The 21,805-nt window shown below is 32.0% G+C and overlaps 1 protein-coding gene across 3 annotated transcripts in view; it reads right to left on the bottom strand.

The window, feature by feature from the left end:
* Nucleotides 1–10,520: 10,520 nt before the first annotated feature.
* Nucleotides 10,521–21,805, bottom strand: part of LOC127728622 (coiled-coil and C2 domain-containing protein 1-like) — a 51,664-nt gene continuing 40,379 nt past the window's right edge. For 2 of the 3 annotated variants that reach the window (XM_052236162.1, XM_052236164.1), the window contains 4 exons: nucleotides 15,146–15,209; nucleotides 14,144–14,273; nucleotides 13,222–13,346; nucleotides 10,521–11,784 (listed from right to left, as the gene is read on the bottom strand). In XM_052236162.1, the coding sequence (XP_052092122.1) occupies nucleotides 11,749–11,784; nucleotides 13,222–13,346; nucleotides 14,144–14,273; nucleotides 15,146–15,209 (355 nt within the window). In that variant the 3' untranslated portion in view covers nucleotides 10,521–11,748. Of the gene's footprint in view, nucleotides 11,785–13,221; nucleotides 13,347–14,143; nucleotides 14,274–15,145; nucleotides 15,210–18,980; nucleotides 20,844–21,805 lie in introns of those variants that run through there. The other variant, XM_052236172.1, reaches the window with a different exon arrangement.

Genomic DNA, 21,805 nt, shown 5'->3' with positions numbered 1-21,805 from the left:
TTTTAGAAAAGCTATTACTTGTACTATGAAAGAGTCAGTAATATCAAGGATTTGTAAAGTACTATACAAATCCTTGGTAATATCTTCCAATCAGGTAGTAAGAAAGCATTCAGTCCGAAGACTGTCCAACGTTCAACTTATAAGATTAATCGTTGACAAATTTGCTATGTTTATTACAGATGAAAGGAAGGAAATGTGAATATTAATTTTGAACAGTACAGTATCCGCCGACATGTAGCTAATATATACATAATTCATATAACAAATTAAGGAACAACCTGCTTTGTCCGTCAGTGAACCAAATAGAGAAGACGTCTAACGGATACTTTTATTGATTTTAGCAACTCTATATATCTATTATCATTGTGGGGAAAAAGACGGACTGTCTGAGATTTTGAAAACTTTGGTAACTATGATTATTAAGGAAATGGACATGATCTTCCAACTGGTGCTTTTAAATAAAAAAGATTGACGTCAAAAAGCAAATATCTTTAGGTCACAATGTCCTTAGACGCGTTTCCCCCGAATGACCCCTGGTCAACCGGGGCAGTTCATTCATAAAATCGAAAAAAAAAAAAAAAAATGGAAACTCGTCTAATGGTATGGAATCAATAGATACAAATATTGCCACTAGCTATGATGCCGAATTCAAAGAAACACAAAATGACTGTAATGTTCAAACACTTGTAATACAATGTCAAAACTTTATTGCATCCAATATTACCATTTCTAAAGCAATTAGTTTGATTTCATTTGTAAAACAGTTTTACCTTGTCAGACTGTCCGATGCAGTATTAGAATGCATATCAGAAAACTTTAAAATTGCAGTTGAAAATGGTTTGTTTAATAAATTATCACATGAAGACTTTAAATTTTTGTTGAATAATGAAAAATTGACCGTTTTCAGTCATGGAATACCAGTTGAAAATTTTGAAGCATGTATACTTGCTTCATTAGGTAATTATCTATCTGCTAATAATGTAGAGCACGAAGAATCAGTCGAGGACTTCTTAAGCGTCATTCGTCTTTCTGATATACCTTTAGATATGTTAGAAACTGTGACAAATGGATATACAGTATTTCATGCTTTTAAGGCACGCATATGCTCAGAACAACGAACAAAAACACTAATAAGTAGAAAATATTCTCAATCCGAAAGTAATTTAATTAGCTTTCAAGAGTATGCTTCCATTCCGACAAGATACTTAAAAAAATATAAATTTGACATTGTCAGTTCTTTCAATGATTCTGAATCGATTGAGATAAATGACAGACCTATAACAATTGGAGTATGGATAGTAACATGGGAAGGTTGTGTTATTGTAGGGGGATTATATATTCATTACCAAAGTGGAACACGTCTATTTCATGGCACAAAACCTGCAAGACATAATATTGTAAACGAACAAGAGTTCACTCTTCAAGAAGATGAAGTTGTAACTAGCATCAAAACATGGCATGGTATGTTTATTGACAGTATTACTTTTTTTACAAATATGGGCCATACATTTGGCCCATATGGTGGAAACGGAGGGCACAGAAGCGATTTGGATATACCACCCAGCAACCATGGCTATTTTCATTCGTTGAAGGGTAAGGTAGTTAAACATAGGTATGCTAATTCTGTAGCATACTTACAGTTTAACTGGGTGACTTTTGGGAAAGATGGTTATAGGGAAATTTTGCCCACAGGAAGTGTGTTCAGTTCAACAACTAGTGGGTTAGAAGAATTTGATAGAATGCTGAATATAAACTAAAAGGAAACAATAATTATTTACACCTTTATCTCGTGTGATACATGCTTTTTTATGGATTTTCATGAACATGTTGCACATTGTAACATAAAGAATCACAGTGTGATAAGTAGTTGATGTTTGCAAGGAATTGTATATTTAAATAGGCACTGGCTACGATTACCCAAAAAAGCAACTATTTTAAAGAAATAATTATTGTTACTTCCGACACTAATTGCCGAAATGTGTCTCCGGACAGGGACCGATTTCATACGGAAATTGCAGGTAACAATAATATCATTTGTTAGCTCACCTGGCCCACAGGGCCAAGTGAGCTTTTCTCATCACTTGGCGTCCGTCGTCGTCGTTTGTTAACTATTACAAAAGATTTTCTCCTCTGAAACTACTGTGCCAAATTTAACAAACTTGGCCATATCATCATTGGTGTATCTAGTTTAAGATCCCGCTTTCTAACTAAGGTGGCCGACATAGCTAAAAATGGAACATAAGGGTAAAATGCAAGTTTTGCCTATTATTTTGCAAACCGCTATAAATAGATAAATTCTGACAGGGGGTTAAATGCAAGTTTTGACTATTATTTTGAAAACCGCTATAAATAGATAAATTCCGACATGGGGGCAAAATGTTAAGAATGATGAGCTTTACATATTGCCCGTTGAGGTCAAAATTGTCGGACGACTTCTTATCAAAGTTATTGCCCTTAAATGACGAATTTTACCATATTTTAAAATGTTTCCCTTTTATCTCGAAAATCATAACAAAAAGACAGAAACTTTATATAACAAAAATGATCAGCAAGACAAGATCTACAAATAAGTCAACATGACCAAGATCGTTAGACGATACCTTATTAGAGTTATTACCCTTTAATGTCGATTTTTACCAACTTTTTTGCGGTATTGCCTAATATCTTAAAAATTATTATAGATAGATAGAATCTTTAAAAAGCAAAAATGATCAGCACGACAGGATCTACAAATAAGTCAATTGGCCGAAATCTTGTAATAGATAATAACCATCACTGGAAGTTGATCAATCAAATTTCACCCCTTTTTTCCTGTTTACAAGCTTTAGTAACCATGTAACGTCAAGTTTCTAAAATATTTTCTAGGTGCTTTGAAACACCCAAGATATATGTTTATGACTCAGAATTTTTTTACTGCAATGAAATGTATGATTAATTTCATACAACTGTCAAATTCAAGGGAATATTTTTTTTCAACCCTTTTTCGTATGAAACCGGATGTGACGTACTATGATTTGGTGGTATTATAGACTGGTTCCCGATCGCAATATTCAGTATGTTACACATATACCAATATAACGTATGGCTATCAGTTAATACCTGGAACGTAGTACCGGGAACCAGGATAGTGGTATTACACCTATAGTGCGTTGTTTTAATCGACCCCGTTTGGCAAAAGTGAACGTCGTATTGGTAGTTAAGTTATGTTTATGTTTCCTTTGCATCATAAGTTAATTGTTTAAATTTAATTCACAGATTGTTCGCAAATCAATTTTTATTTCAGATCAGAGCCTGTCTGAATATATCATGCGGGTAACAATTGTTACCTGCAATTTCCGTATGAAGTCGGGTCCCTGTCTGGAAATACGTTTCGACAATTAGTCTCGGAAGAAACAATAATTATTTCTTAGTGTTACATTTTACAGGTAATCGTAGCCAGTGCCATTTAAATATACCGTGAATTCCTTGGTGTTTGTAAATACGGAATGTTTACATATATAGAAGTTTTGTGTTTTATCTTATTATTTTTTTTATCGTGTATTCATTTATTATAGAATTGTTATTTCTTTGCTAAATTGTTTTGTTTTGTCACAACCATAAAGGTTTATATGACGATAAAGATATTATTATTATTATTAATGATACAATTGAAGTTATTGCTTTTATTTTTCCTATTCACTGGAAACAGTTTGAGAAATTAGCCAATTATTCGAGATTTATCAACATTGTCAGTTCATAACCCTCAATCGTGGAAGCGTCTAGTTCAAACACTATTTTGGAAAATTTAGGATTTGGTGTTCCGAGCGTCGACTTGAATTTTCTGCAGCAACTTCTACAACAGTTTGTTTATATATAGGTGCTATGATACAGCAAGCTGTAAGCGTGTCTGTTATAGAATTAAACTTTTATTCTATTAAATGGTATACTATAAACACAATCCTTGTTATGACAAGTTGTTATCTACTATTTTAGAAGGTGGTCGTAGAATTTTGAGCAAACCTAAAAAATAAATAGCATATTACAAATGAATTTTTAAGGAAAAGTGTTGCCAGATACTGGTTCTGAACATGATTTGTCTAAATTAAGTGTGTTGAGTATATCTTTTATGATGTTCCGGTTTCTTGCGCTACAGTGAATTAGCTAATATAAAAAGACATAATATAGTTTTTTATGATAGAAATGTTGAAATTTGTATTGATAAGAGTAAAACATGATTATATAAAAAGAGGAAAAAGGGTTATAATCGCTATGACCGGGAGTAAATTATGTCCTGTTAAATGGTTAAAGACATATGTAAAATTGGCTGGTTTAGAATCTGATTCACATCATTTTATTTTTTCGTTTTTTGTTTTTTTTTTAAATTGAGTGCTGTTTATAAGCTTAACAAAAACAATGCACTATTACCAGACACTAGAGGTCGTGAAATATTACTGAAGTCATTGGAAGATATTGGTTTTGATTAAACTAAGTTTGGGTTGCTAAGATGATGATGGATGGCTGTTTAACATCCAGCGGTAAATCAAATGCATATTCAGGACGAGAAATGAATATTGACCCTGCTTTGTACCAGACCGACATGCAAAGCCAGATGTATAACGTGCTAGTTCACAAGGTAACAGTCATCATACCCGGACACCGTGATTATTTTGAATCCGAGCTAACCAGTCTTTGCACTTAGTTTAAACAATATTTATTCAGATAAATCATCACATACCAATATAATACACTTTAGATAAATATCTAGGAATCAGAAACAAGCTTAGTTGCATTTACCAATCTGTCTCCTAGTACACAAATAATTCACGAATTGATCTTTGCACTTACGCCTGCATTCCTCATGCTTAACCAAGAAACAGCATTTATGACCCGGCCGGTTTCGAACCCTTGAGCTCACGGACTCGGAGGCAAACACGAGACCACCGACCACCAATGGGGTTGCATAGTACAAGAAGTGGAGGTGCAACCTCAGCAGCTAATTAGAGCGTTTTTGAAAGATTAATGAAAGCACACAGAAGGTGGACATCAGTTCAGTCTAAAGACAGCTATATAAACGACAATTTACACCATCAGATAGTAGTATCATTGAATCTTGGTATGTAACTCGAAACTGTTTCATTTCCTTTGTTTCGAAGTTACTGTGAGCAACTTTTCATATTACTATTTTTATCTTGATGAGCCAATTAAATTTAGATTAGAAATACTTTAAGTTGTGACGAGCAGAGCTAGGGTGAATTTAAATATATTTCATTTCGTTTGAAATTGGGTTTCCCGTTTGCAATTTGTATGACTTAAATAAAGATAAGAAGGAGTGTAACTAGTTCTACAACAGTACGGGATTTTCTCGCTGTGTTGAAGACCCATTGTTGGCCTTGGGCTGTTTTCTGCTCTTTGGTAGAGTTGTCTCTTTGACACATTCCCTGTTTCCATTCTCAATTCTATTTATATAATGCATGGGTCACGAGAAAAGTTTTGGCTGTTGCTCATATATATTTTGACTAAAAAATATGCACAAAATGGCCATTTAAGGTTAAATATGTAAATGATATGACATCACAAGTGACCTTTATGCACCAAAGTGTACAGATTATTTAAAAAAAAAAGGAATTAATTGAATCTGGAATAATTATATATTGTGGAATATGAAATGATTTTGTGTATATTCTAAGCCTTAGTTATAAAATAAAATTCAACAAGAATTCTGAGAATATTGCATGGCAATACATAGTCCCCTACCGGTTAAAAATTCATTGTATTGGAACAAAATGCCAACTTGATCCATAACTTGTCATGGTGTAAACTATATAACAAATATCAAGTCAATATCTTGAAGCATGAAGAAAAAAAAAGAGGAAAACTGATTATTAAAGCGAATTTTCTAAGTCCAAAGACCATAACTCTGCACAAAATCATCAGACCAGAACAAAATTCGAACTTGATCTGTAACTTGTCATGATAAAACAATACACCAAATATCAAATCAATATCTTCAAGCACGAAGAAAAAAAGTGTTGAAAACTGATTATTTGAGTGAATTTTCTAATTCCAAGGACCATAACTCTGCACAAAATCATCAGACTGGAACAATATTCAAACTTGATCTGTAACTTGTCATGATAAAACTATATACCAATTATCAAATCAATATCTTCAAGCATGATGAAAAAAGTGTGGAAAACTGATAACTTGTCATGATAAAACAATACACCAAATATCAAATCAATATCTTCAAGCACGAAGAAAAAAAGTGTGGAAAACTGATTATTTGAGTGAATTTTCTAAGTCCAAGGACCATAACTCTGAACAAAATCATCAGACCGGAACAAAATTCAAACTTGATCTGTAACTTGTCATGATAAAACTATATACCAATTATCAAATAAATATCTTCCAGCATGATGAAAAAAAGTGCGGAAAACTGATTATTTGAGTGAATTTTCTTAGTCCAAGGACCATAACTCTGCACAAAATCATCAGACCGAAACAAAATTCGAACTTGATCTGTAACTTGTCATGATAAAACTATATACCAATTATCAAATCAATATCTTCAAACATGATGAAAAAAAGGGGAAAACACAGACAGACAGACAGACAGACAGACAGACAGACAGACAGACAGACAGACGGACGAAGTGCAAACCTAACCTAACTTCGTCGGTAGGGGACTAAAAACAGTGATGAATTTTATGAAGTTATTTACAAAAATGATTATCTTCAAATTGTCAGGCAGATATATGGTTAAGTCTGTAATTGATGATGATCTAACCCATGCATAGACTTTGTAAAATATTTGATTCCTCATTCACTACCCTTAGGCTAACCCTTAGTTGGACTTAATAAAATATGTTATTACTGTTTTCAAAATTAAAAAAAAAACAAGAGGCTGTCAGAGTGAAAGCAAACCGGATTTTCCTGCAGAGGTCGAACCCTGAACAGTTGAGCAAGTATGGACACTACATTTAAGCTTATAACAGCTCTGAATTTGGATTGTGATTGAATATTTGACACAGCATAGGTTTGTGACACAAAAGGAATGTGGTCAAAGAACTGAAATATTTGAAATTGGACATTTAAATACCTATTATGGTCCAATATCCAAAATCTAAGTACATATTAGAATCAGCATATCAAAGAACCCCAAGAATTCAATTTTTGATGAAATCAGACAAAAGTTTAATTTAGGACCCTTTGGACCTCAATGTGGACCAATTTGATAAAGGAGCCCACTTTCAAAATCTCTCAATACATGGTTAGATTCAGTATTTCAAAGAACTCCATAAATTCAATTTTTGTTGAATCAAACAAAGTTTAATTTTGGACCCTGATTTGGACCAACTTGAAAACTGGGCCCAAAAATCTAATATTTAAATACAGGTTTAGATTCAGCATTTGAAAGAACCCTATATATATTTAATTTATGTTGAAATGAAACACAGGTTAATTTTATTCATAATATTTTCTGTGCAAAGGGAAATAACTCAAACTGGATAAATAGTTCTCTAAAATAAGATATGATGCAATTTTTCAAATTATAATCAATAATATAATAACAACAACATGTGATGATTAAATTCTCTAAAATTAGATATGATTTAACACTCAAACATTGTTAGAATCAGCATATCAAAGAACCAAAGAATTCAATTTTTGATGAAATTAAACAAAAGTTTAATTTAGGACCCTTTGGACCTCAATGTGGTATTATCTTATTAATAATGAAAAGAAATACAGGTTTAGATTAAGCATTTCAAAGAACCCTATATATATTCAATTTATGTTGAAATCAAACACAGTTTAATTTTGGACCCCAATTTGGACCAACTTGAAAACTGGGCCCAAAATCAGAAATCTAAATATATGTTTATTAATAGACAATATAAGCTTAGTTTTTAAAGGAGTTCACTTCATCAAAAAAAATATATAGCATTCAGAAAATTAGTTTTTACAGAATAACAAACAAACTTGCCACAAAATTCTTCAAACAATTTTCCAAAGAAAAAAAGAAAAAAATCCAAAATTTTATTTATCATTAATACAATGTCTTTTCAAAATCTATAAAAATCAGTAACAAGAAATAATTGTAACAGGATGCTGTTATGAAGTCTCCCAAACAAAGCTCCAATAATTGGTCATTCCCAGGGTTGCCTGACATTAGGTAAAGTCCAGTACAAATTGGTCCCCAGGGGACTCGCCCTTTATTTCATATGATTTGTTTTTTTGTCCCATACAAGAATATATATGGTTTAGGGGTGGGGATCTCGACCGTTTACAAGTTCTTAAACAGGAGGGGGTGGGGGTGACCCCTGGGGACTCACCTTATATTTCATTTGATTTGTTTTATTGTCCCATACAAGAATATATATGGTTTCGGGGTGGGGATCTTGACCATTTACAAGTTTTCAAAAAGATGGGGGGTGGGGGTTACCCCAGGGGACTTCTCCTCAATTTCATTTGATTTGTTTTATTGTCCCATTTAAGAATATATATGGTTAGGGGTGGGGATCTCAACCGTTTTCAAGTTATCAAAAAGAAGGGGGTGGGGGTTACCCTGATGGACTTCCCCTATATTTCATTTGATTTGTTTTATTGTCCTATACAAGAATATATATGGATTCGGGGTGGGGATCTTGACCATTTACAAGTTTTCAAAAAGAAGGGGGGTGGAGGTTACCCCAGGGGACTTCCCCTCAATTTCATTTCTTCTTGAAACTTTTACAAAATTTGAAATTTGAAAATTTTTGAAAAATCCTTAAAAAAATTGGAACACCCCCCCGCGACTTTTTGACTTTTGGAATCCCCCCTTGGAGCAATTACCCCAAGACTTGATCCAATTCTTTCCTTTGTAGTATGGAACCTTGTAGTACAATTTCAGAGAGATCCATACACATCTAACACAAGTTATTGTTTGGAAACTAGAATAATGCATGTTTTTGGCCCTTTTTTGGCCCCTAATTCCTACATGTTTGAGGCAATTACCCCCAAACTCAATCCCAGCCTTCCCTTTATGATATGGAACCTTATGGTACAATATCAGAGAGATCCATACACTTACACACAAGTTATTGTCCGGAAACTACAAAAATTGTTGTTTTTGGCCCCTTTTAGACCCTTTATTCCTAAACTGTTTGCCCCATAACCCCTAATGTGAATCCCAACTTTTTACTTGTAGTATTAAACATTGTTGTACAATTGCAGAGCAATCAAAATACTTATACACAAGTTATTATCCTGAAACTAGAAAAATGTTTGTTTTGGGCCCCTAATTCCTAAACGGTTCGGACCATCATCCCCAAAATCAATCCCAACTTTCCTGTTGTGGTATTGAACCTTCTTAAAAAATTTCATAGAGATCCATTAACTTAAACTAAAGTTATTGTCCGGAAACCAATGTGTCTTCTGACGACGACGACATCATACCATTATACGATCCCCAAAATTTTTTTGCGGTCGTTTAAAAATAAGTAAAGGAACGCTTTATAAGAAATGAATTCATTATCTTGGTGCAATCATGGGTACAAACATTCTGTAAACCCCTGATTACACCATGGTAACAACTGTCATTACTGTTCAACTGTCCCGTATTTGGAATTAATAAATTTTGACATTACTGATCAACTTGCCTCTACTTTGGATGAGTAGAATTCATTTTGTTCTGAAAATGTATAAATGCCACATTGTAATGGGAATATTCAGAATATTCAAGGCTGCTAAAAGATTGGAATGTGTTCACATATCATTTCAATGGTAAAAACTCTTCACTGAACAGAACGGTTGGAAGTTGAAATTTGTTTGCCGTAACCTGGATAGAAGCTGGAATCAATTCATGATAGTTCCCATCATTTAGTAGTGGTAAGTGTTATTTTTGTTTGTTTAATTTTATTATGTCAGTAATCAACATGTTTTGTTGCACTATGATTTGTCTTTCATGCTATGCTACATTGTAGATCTTTTATATTTACCTTGGTCTCATTATCATGTTACTTCTAATGAATAGTCAATCCCAATGTAAAAACTGTTTACTGAACAGAATGGATAGGGTATGAAATGTTTTTGCCATAACCTTGAGAGGAGTAGGAATCAGTTCTGTATTTTAAATTAGTGGTAAGTGTTGCTTTTTTTCATTGGCTATGAGCTATGCTAATTGTTTTATATAGAAACATGCATATTGTTGTATTTTACATCAGCCTTTTATAGTATACTATACAATAACCTGTTCATTTATTAATAAGACTGACACAATTTTGAAAGGATTGGATAATATTACCTGTCTTGTTATTTCAGGCGCCAATTAATACCTCTTATCACTCCTCCTCATTTAGGCAAAAAAAAAAACCACCCACTAAATATTAAGGATTTTGTGTATTTATGACCAAAACTGCATACAATTGACTGCTGTAACATGGGGCTGTTTTCCTCCTAAGAAAACATTCAGTGGATCTGATTATTTATGTTTATCTCTGGATCCCCCAAAATATACATCTAAACAGCCTTATGGTCAACAAATTAGTGAACAATTCATGGTAAACAATGTTTTTTCATCAATGTTTATTCATCAATGTTGACCCTTTTTCTATAATAAGAATATTTCAGGTGGTTAGATTAATGTCATGGTCATAAACATGCATTCCAGTTATACATGTACACATATGTAGGCTAGTTCCTTTTGATAAAAAGTATTTCTTTATTTCGGATTGAACAAAAAATAATTTTAAATTAACTGCTGTTTTTTTTACTCTTGTCCAATATTGACCAATTCTCTAGATCTTTGTAATGCTCCATGTTCATTCATATGGAGAAAAAAAAATGTCCAACAAAAAACCTTATAAAGCTTTCAATTAATTAAACAAATGAAAGCAGATCCTTGCACATGCTTGTTTTAACATAATTGTTCCAATGAATCAGCCTCTATTATTTTATTTTATTCTATGGAGAAATTTGTAGGGAAGGGAATTTGATCAATATTATAGTATATTTCCATAGTCTGTTATAATGGTGTTGATGTTGATGTACAAGTCAATAGAAACCAGGAAATATCCTGACACAGATCTATTCACAAGACCAACAATTACTATTAAATGGCAAAAACTTAACTTATTGGTTTTATTTTCCTAGTTTCTTACCATGATAATAATGTTCATAAATAAACAGATATACACAACACACAAACATTAATTATATTCTTAACAAAAACAAGTTTTCATCAGAACTTGGTACAATAATCAGGTATTTCTGGTGAGTTGACAGAGTACTGCCATCAGTTGACATTAAGGTTATGGTTATATTCTTTTTTGGATTTCATGCTCTATACAATACTGATTACATTTTCTTCACTTTAAGTGTTATGAAATTACAGTAAAATAAATTAAGTTTGACAATGAGATGTTTTCAAGGAAAATGAAATTATAAATAATACCAAAATTGATAAGATATAGATACAATGTGTCTGATATACAACAGAATTTTATTTTTTTCTTAAAATGAGAATGCTCTTACGGAAAAAAATTATTTTATATTCTAAATAATAAAACCAGAAAGCCTTTTCCAATGTTCTGTTACATATGAACATATGTCTGTCAATATTAAAACATTATATATATATATCTAATGGTGTATAGAGGAAAACAACAGGATCACAGTTGGGAATTATGCCTTTTCAATAAATTACACAGTCCTTGTCACATACCAGGACGTAGAATGTTTACACAAGTGTAGTGTTCATCTCACAGTTTTAAAATAGCTTTCTTTGAATCAAACATCTGGATATTTATTTCTGATTGCAGCCAACTAAAAAGGAAATAAATGTATTAAATAAAATGGTCTTTACTTAACAGATTAAAAAAATGGAATTAAAAAAGAGCTGTTAAATGACTATGTACCCTTTTGTTGTTTCAATGCTAAACATGTGGAGTTTTGATCAAAATCCACAGCCTTTCACAATGTACTCTTACATTTGACAATTCTGTACTAAATCAATAGAGAACTACTATATTCAATGCTACCAATGATTTCCCTTAAACAAATTTTTAAATATAGATATTAATTAAAAGCAAGTACAAATCATTGTCAGTTTATTTTTGGACTCATGAGTTTGAATGTCCCTTTGGTATCCTTCTCCTCTCTTGTACAAAGTGAGCAATCTATGTTTAAAATGTTATCACAAAAATCCCTGTAATAGGTTGTGGGTTTTCTGTAAAAATCTTGCCTTGAATTACCACAAAATCACCATATTCAATTTTAAAATACAATGACACAATAAATATAATAGTTGTGAATGATTTTTTTCCTATGGTATACCCAAAATTGCATGTCTATCTTTTTAATTATCTTTGCTGTTTTGATTTAATTGCAGTTTAAAAATTATGTAATACACAGCCTTGCAAAAGAGCTCAAGAAAGTTTAACTCTAACATGTTACATTCCAAATGAAGGTGCTATTGATATTTATGAAGTACATTAATCTGACAAGGGTGCTATTGATATTTATGAAGTACATTAATCTGACAAGTCACAAGAGAGTCAGGTAAAAAGCTTTCCCATCATATTTTATTTTATTTAATGGATAAAAAAATTCTTTGAAACTAGAGCATCATATAAACAAAGATAATTGCATAAGTATGGTAACCATGATAAAATAATAATTTAACAGTGAAATCAAAAGGAGAGATGACATTAAAACTAAAATAGATAGAAAGTGGATGGAATGCCATTTTTATTTGACCCAACAATGCATATTTTTTATTTCTCTAAGCTGACCTGAACTAAAGATATCAATTAAGGTGATTAAGTGATCACAATATTTTCTGTGTTGTGCAGACATTGGCCATTATATGTTTTTTTTAATCAAACAAGTTTTTCAAAGGTTTCACAGATGAGTGAGCAAACAATTTCATCACTGAAGATGATTTCTATTCTAATCTTACCTTATGTACATTTATAATCTTTAGATAACTGTGGATTCAAAGATTTTTAGTGGGTACCAATTTTCGTGGATTGAGGAAAAATTGTATTTTCATGGATACTTGATTTCACAGTTTTGTCAAAGTCTGCATTCAAGCCTAAAAATGTGTACTTCGTTGAACATATAAACTCATGGTTTACCTTTTTTTACCCACAAAATTCATGAAAATTGGTATCCCACAAAAAAATGAATCCACAGTATCAATTTTCAAAAACTTGCTCATTATGTAAAATGTATATGTGATATTATATCAGGTGTTTTTACCTCTTTTTCTACATGTTTTTTCTTTGTTAACATAACTTGTGCTTTATGCATGTCTCCTGCTTTGGCCAAATATCTGGCCTCCTCTTCATACTGTGGTATTTCTGTTTCTATTGATTTAACATAATCTGTAAATTAAAATAAAAGAAACTGAATCTTTCTGCATTTTTATAATATTTATATTGGTATCTTATTTCATAGTGACAAGTAGTTATCTGAATATATACACATGTATAATTATCCAAAAAGTTGTACAAATTTTTACAGCTATTCAATAATTAGTCATGAACATTCAAATTATGAAATAAACTATTGACAGAGAGATATGTCTCGCCTTTCGGCATTAAATTTAGATAAGACAATCTGATGGACAGGAACATTGCTTGTTAATTGAAAGATGCTGGACCATGATCTAGTGGGCAGGACCTCGAAAAGGGTGACAAACTGAGATGTACAGAACAGTGATGTAACTTTATAGAAAATATTGTTGTCTATTGTAAGTAGTTTCTATCAATCTAACTTAAGCAGAAAACTTAAGATTGAAAATTGCTAATTAATTCAAAGTCACTGGACCATTGTTCTAGGGGGCATGGCCTAAAAATAGTTGTCAAATTGATGTGTACTGATAGTAATGTAACTTTATACAAAATATCATTGATCTATCACAAGTAGTTCCTATCAAACTGACTTGAGCAGAAAACTTGACATTAAAAATTGCTTATAAATTGAAAGTGGGTGGACCATGCATGACCTAATAGACAGCTGTTTTCTGCTCTTTGGTCGGGTTGTTGTCTCTTTGACACATTCCCCATTTCCATTCTCAATTTTATGTTCACCTTACAATCATTCCATACACCAAATATAGAGGTCCTATCTTTTCTTGTATCATAAAAGTTGACAGAATCCTCATTTACTTTAATCTTACCTTTCAGTCCCTCTTTACCACCAGTTTTTAGTTTGCCTTGTTGCTCTTCTGTTTTCTGTTGTAGCAATTGACTTTTATGGGTTAATGTTTGATATTGTTCTTTTGTTAACTGATTTTTCAAACTTGCAATCTGTATAAAATATGAAATACAACTTTTAAATCTTGATATGTCAGCCAAGTGAATATATATTGTTTCTTCAGTTCAACAAATTTGAGGATAACTACTAGGAAACTCAAGATGTCTGTGTGCACCTGCATATATACACCCATTTCAAAACACAATTTAAATTTACATACAATTTGGTGCACATTTGCATCATGGGGAGACTGGCCATGTATTATAAGATAAAGGTCATATGACTTATATTTTAAAGGTCAATGGATTTGATAACATTATGTTTTGTGTCTCAGCTCATTTCTCAAATACAGTGACCTAAAAATTTATAACTTGATGAAAGGATGAATCTTGATGAGTACTGCAGTCTCAAGCAAAGTAGGTCACTTTGACCTATATTTTATGCCTAACTGACAATATATAGTTTTACAATCAAGTTCATTTTGCATTTAGACTTCTGCCATCATATATGTTGGTTTAAGGATTTAAAAGAATGCAACATCCTGCAAATAGAACGTCCGTGTCATTTTTGGCTTTATTGATTAAAATTGAGTAAATTATGTATTGGGTTAAATAAACAAATAAAAAGATGTGGTATGATTGCAATGAGACAACTCTATCTCCACCAGAGCCCAAATGATGAAGGTCACAATTTCTTAAATTATGAACTTATCAGTATTCATGAAAGTGAAAACCAAAAATATGTATCACAATGCTAAAAACAATACCTTCATTTAATTTTAATATGTAATGTACATATACATGTAATAAATTTTTCTCATTTAAGGCACATTTTTGGTTTTGTTGTTGAAAGATAAAAATTTAAGTACCGCAGCCAAAACTCTTCTAAACAAATATCATAGATACGTAAATGCTATAAAACTTACCTGATTATCAAGAAGTTGTTTTTCATACTTTAATACTTCTAAACAAATAGTTCCTGAACTTTTACTACAAAAGAGAGAAAATTAACTCACCCTATGCATTCCAAATTTAGTTTTATTTGTATAAATCATCGATTTAATAGTATATCAAAGAGATGAAAATCACTGATGAAAAGATTGTGAATGGTCTAAATTTTATTTTTTCAATGTATTGAAATCTTTCTGTTGAGGACATTATTAGGAATGAATTTGTACCAATATCATAATGACATGAAACAATCAAGATTTTCTTTAGGTGAGTATAATATATAGGAATGGAAATATAACATTGAGAAATATGGCTTTATTATATGATAGCATATGTGAAAGGCCGGTATTCAAACTCATGCTATTGGGATATTGTGACAACACCGCCTACACTGTGTCAAGCGCTGAGGCTAGACCACTCGGCCACCTAGACTGACCTAAAATTCAGCTTTCGGTGGCCTAGTGTTAACTTTCTTCGTCAGTAGAATCTAGAGTTGTAACACAGTACATGATATATTGGACATGAAGATGGGATTGATTGCAGATTAGCTAAATTATCTGTTGTAAAGGATCGTAAGATGCATATATGTATATATTGCAAGGTCAGTAAATTCAATATTGGGCGAGAGCCAGCAAGTTTAATCATTTAAATAAAGTTATTACCTTAATCAGGCAGTAGTTTTCTCTTTTAAATTGTTTCACATTTTATTACTCCAAGGCCTTACTATATAGTATAGGTTTTGCTCATTATTGAAGGCTGAACAGTGAGCTGTAGTTGTTTATATCCTAGTCCTTTAAGTCTTTGGTGGATAGGTGGCTCATTGGCAATCATATACCAAATCTTTTTATTTTATATCATAACAAGGTCTTAAAAAACTTTTGAAATTGTTGATAATGCTTATTCATTGTTGATTTGACAATCATAATAAACCTCAAAGGTATGTATGGCAGTCAATATGATTCTATGCAAAAAGTCTCATAAAAGCATAGAACTGATCGTAATTTGAATTTCACCCCTAAAAGAGTTTTCTATGTACAAAAAAACGTAATGATACACACAAATGGCAGTAGAATAATTTGAAGAATCAGATGTTAGGCTCATGCAGATATTTTCAGTCCACCTTATCCATTTTAACTATTGGCAATCACTTTGCATTCATTGTGTTTTTTAACTAGAAAAAGATTGGAAAGCTGAATCTATAATCATATAAACAAGAGTGCACATGCTGAAATATCTTGACTGCTTTACTGACCATTGATCATATGTTGATAGTCCTAAATATAAAGTTTGACTATAAGTATCACATAAACTTAACATGATCAATGAAAATGAGGTCAAGGTCAAATAAACCAAGCCAGAATTGTACATCTCACAATAATTCCATACACCAAATATAGTTGACCTATTGCTTATAGTATACAAGAAACAGACCAAAACTTGAAAACTTTATATTGACCAATAAACCATGAAAATGAGGTCAAGGTCAGATGATACCTGCCAGTTGGACATGTACACCTTACAATCATTTCATACACCAAATATAGTAGACCTATTGCTTATAGTATCTGAGATATGGACTTGACCACGAAAACTTAACCTTGTTCACTGATATATGAAATGAGGTCGAGGTCAAGTGAAAACTGTCTGATAGGCAAGAGGACCTAGCATGGTACGCACATACCAAATATAGTTATCCTATTACTCATTATCAGAGAGAAATTAAGATTACAATAAATGGGAAATGTTTCCATGGGACACAGATGATGCCCCCGCTTGCATTTAACATTATAAAGGGACATAACTCAAGTACGATAAAAGTGATGCTACCCAAATTCATACTTGATCTGTGTTTTGTGGTAATAAGTATTGTGTATAAGTTTCATAACATTTGGTTGAGGCAAACTTAAGTAAGAGAACAAAAACGAAACATTCAGCATTTTTCCATTTGTAAAGGGCATAACTCTAGAACGGTAAAAGTGATGCCACCAAAATTCAAACTTGATCTGTGTTTTGTGGTAATAAGCATTGTGTATAAGGGTGATAAAATTTAGTTGAGGCAAACTTAAGTTACAGAACTAAAACGAAACATTCAGCAATTTTTCCATTTGTAAAGGGGCATAGCTCTAGAAAGGTAAAAGTGATGCCACCAAAAATTCAAAAATGATCTGTGTTTTGTGATAAGGGAGCTACCATTTGATTTTTATGGGGAGGGGGGGCTAGGATGAAATTTGAAGAAAAAAGGCAGGACAGGAGTTTTGAGTAAAAATAAAAGGCAGGATGAGCAACTTTGCAAAAAAAAAGGCAGGATGACAATTTATGTAAAAAAAGTCAGGATAAACTAATAAAAAAAAAGGCCGGACCGAATAGAGTGAAAAATAAAAGGCAGGACAGAGATTACAACTAAAAAAAAATGCAGGACAAAATTTTTCATCCTAGCCCCCCATCAAAATCAAATGGTAGCTCCCTAATAAGCATTGTGTATAAGATTCATAACATTTGGTTGAGGCAAACTTAAGTTGCCTATGTCTCACTTTTTTACTCCCTCAAGGCGAGACAAAAACGAAAAATTCAGCAAATTTTCCATTGGTAAAGCGGCATAACTCTTAAAAGGTAAAAGTGACGCCACCCAAATTCAAACTTGATCTGTGTTTTGTGGTAATAAGCATTGTTTATAAGTTTCATAACATTTGGTTGAGGCAAACTAAAGATAGAGAATGGAAACCAATTTACAGACGTAAGGACGGACGTACAGACGGACAAGGGTAAAACTTAATGCCCCCTCCACTACGGCGGAATAAATATTCTTAACTTATTTTTCAAGTAGTCACTGAACAATGAAAATGAGGTCAAGGACAATGGACATATGACAGACGGAAACGTCATATCATAAGGCATTTATATACAAGGTATGAAGCATCCAGGTCTTCTACCTTCTGAAATATTAAGCTTTTAAGTAGTTAGTTAATGCCGCCACCCCTGGATCACTATCCCTATATCTTGCTTTCTGCCGCAGAAGTTGCAGGCTCGACAATAAAATCACCCTTGAGTTAGATAATCCAAGACACATGAAAAGATGCAATAAAGGTTTAAAGGTGCCTTTCTTGTAATTCCTAGACAACATTGTAAAAAGTTTTATTTTTGGCTTCTAAATATCCAAATTTCTGTTAGGGGACTTAGAGGGTGAGTCCGACTGTCTGAACTGTTGGCTCACTTGGAGATATGGCTTCTTTGTGATATTGCTCCTATGCCCATTGAGGCCTTTGTTGAAAGGCTACTTTGACTCACCTACATATTTAAGGCCACAAAGTAAACATTTTAGAATGTAACTACCGTGTCTCCCAGTGAACCAACACCTACAGTCGGACCACATCCTCTATCGCTTTAACTGCATGAAAATTAAAGAAAAAAGCAAAAAAATTTAACAAAAAGTATGGACAAACAGAATGCAAACATATAGTGCCTATCACCTTTGGTAGGGAATCAAAAATGTAAGTGACCAGGATAATGTTCAAGAAAAGATTAAATGATGTCATGCAAAAAACGAAACATATTTCAAAACTCAACATTTAATATTAAATAGTATATCACAGATATAGTAACAAAAATGTTGTGGACGGAAATTTGTGTAAACTAAATATAATAATAAATATATCACTATCAACACAAGATATGCACCTTTAAATACAGATAAGAATGTTTTCATGTAAATCAAAACAAAAGAAAATAATTTTGTGTTTTGATTGTAAATAATCTTGAACAAAATAAACATTTATTTCATAATACTTAAATAAGAAAATTAATTTAAAAAAGCTAAATACTTATGATTAGTTGCACAGTTTTAATTATTTAATATTTCAATCACAAACACAAAATAAACATTTCTTTCAAAATGCTTATATAAAAAATATATAAAAAAATCTAAATACTTATAATTAGTTGCACAGTTTTGATTATGGAATATTTTAATCACAAACACATGTATACCACAGTTTTTTCACAGAGAAGTTAAAAGATGAACTCATCCACTTTGTAACCTTTTCTCATAAGGTGAATTGACTTAATAAACTGTTATCACAGAGATATGTCTCACCTTTTTGTAATTTTGATAATGCAAATGTTGAAATTAAAATAGCAATACTTTAACATGTAAGTTATGCAAATATTCAAAGTCGATGAACCATGACTGAAGGTACATGGCTAAACAATCTCCATGGAATGAGATGTGCCAATGCTAATACAACTGCATACCAAATACCATTGACTTATCATAAGTCGTTCCCTTTAAACAAACCTAAACACAAACATTAACTTGTAAACTATGTAAAAGTTTCAAAGTCAATGAACCATGATCAGGGGTGGGGCTATATAATCTCCATGGAAACGATACTTGCAAATGCCAATAAATTTGCATACCAAATATCATTGACTTAACATTAGCGGTTCATCTTAAACTGATCTACCGGTATATAAACATAAATATCTATACAGATAACTATTTGTGTAAATCTGAGGACGGATAAGAAATAAATCTACATCTGTTGCAACATGATACACCTACCAAAAGTCAGTAAAATCCCTTTCAACAAATCTTATCTATAAAATGACACTATTTTTCTTCATATATACATCAAGATGAAATTAAAAAATATTTAAATATATGGTTCCTCCTAATAAATAATCAGCAATTAGGAATTAAATACATGTCTATAAATAGCATTTGCAAAAAAGAAGCTCAATGTGGTATAATTAAAAAAAGAAATCAAGTGAAACCTTAGATTTCTAAATTCAAGTAAAGGTATGGTTGTACTCCTTTTAATTTATCTTCTTATATTTTTTGGAAGACTTCATTATAATGTAATAAATATTTGTTTTCCAAAAATGCACTTAATTGAACAGAAACAAGCTCTGTTTGCCACTCATTGTTGCGATATAGAAGAAAAAGCTAATGGGTACATGTCAATTCTGTTTTTCGCTAAAGGATAAACTGTCGACACAGACATATGTCTTGCCTGTATTTAATTTTGATAATAAACTGCAAATGTTGAAATTAAAATGGCAATACTTTAGCAAGTAAACTAGACCCATTGGAGGCCTTGGGCTGTTTTCTGCTCTTTGGTCGGGTTGTTGTCTCTTTGACATATTCTCCATTTCCATTCTCAATTTTATACAAAACAATCAAAGTCAATGAACCATAACTTTAGATGCAGGGCCAAACAATCTCTATGGAAGTAAGAAATACTAGTGCTAGTACCACCGAATAACAAATATTATTGACTTAACATAAGTAGTTCCCCATAAAACTGACCTAATCATAAACTTTAACAAATTATTGAAGCCCCAGGCGAGGCTAATGTTGACACTGGAAAAAACACGCCTATGATAAGTCTCTGCGATTTCGTCAGGCACGACAAAAATAAATGAGTATGTTGTCCTTCTGGATGTTTTTCAGAGCAAAAGGGAAAATGATAGAATTACTTCATAATATGTGTGTATATTAGGAAGTCTTTTTAACCAAAAAATATAATACTTATTCATTTAAAGAAAAAGTCATGTTCATTCTTTCTTTCATTCTACATGAAAAGCACTGTCAAGTAGTACTGATTATGACTAGAATTTATATCCATCTTCTGAACACATCTTCACAATATGGCACAAACCCCAGAGGCTTGAGAACTGTGAAGAGAAAAAAAAAAAACATTTTCAAATTTACCACATCTGTGAAGATATGTTCAGAAATAAATCAGTTAAATCTGTCTATGAAGTCAATCCCCAAAAAAGAATGGATGGTTTGATTCAACTTGCCTCGACTCTTTCATACAAAAAGTATTTAAAGGGCCTTATTTGGCTTGTATGAGGAAATATGATAAAATATTTGGTAGATGAGTGTAAGGTGTTTCTTAAATTCCATGAAAGTTAACTGTATCTAATTGTTAACTGCCGAAAATCCAAGTCCTTTGTCCTTACAATACAGAATTATGAAAAAGGTATTTTCAAAATTCAGCTGCAGATGCTATCTCCAGATCATGAAAAAGCCTCTGTCAAAGTTTCATAAAATTGAATGAAGGTTTGACAAAGCAACATGTCTAAAAAAATTTGAACCAGACTGAACCTTAATGTTTTCATTTGTTGATGACACTGATAACATTATGATGCAAATGACATAATATAGGATCTCGATGTCTCACATTCACTTACTTTCTTTTTTTGCAGGTAGGACACAAGAAGTTTAAAATAAACTATTGATATCAAACACTGTTGTTAGGACCCTTGAAATAACTGTTATTTGTTTAGTACAAATATTTTGAAACATCTAAATATCAAAGGGAAGAATAGCAAAAAATTCCCTTCACTTCATTACAATTTGTACAATTATATCACAGAAAAAGCCCTGAAACTTGTTACAATAATTAGTACAAGGAGACAAACAACATAAATGCTGATGAATTGTAATTTTTTCCTGGAAGTCAGAAGTATAATTGACTAGTGGATATTTATTGATTTGAAGAGTGAGAAATTTTTTTATTGGTTCCTTGATATCAGCAAACAAGCAAAACATATGTGAAATTATTAAGTGACAATAAGTTTATCATGTACATCAAATCTACAGCTTACTAGTAACATTTTATAAATTTACT

This window comes from Mytilus californianus, unplaced genomic scaffold (assembly GCF_021869535.1).
Source record: "Mytilus californianus isolate M0D057914Y unplaced genomic scaffold, xbMytCali1.0.p SCAF_1, whole genome shotgun sequence".
NCBI classification, from domain to species: domain Eukaryota; kingdom Metazoa; phylum Mollusca; class Bivalvia; order Mytilida; family Mytilidae; genus Mytilus; species Mytilus californianus.
Note: the sequence above shows the minus strand (reverse complement) of the source record. Positions and strands in the feature narration are given on the sequence as shown.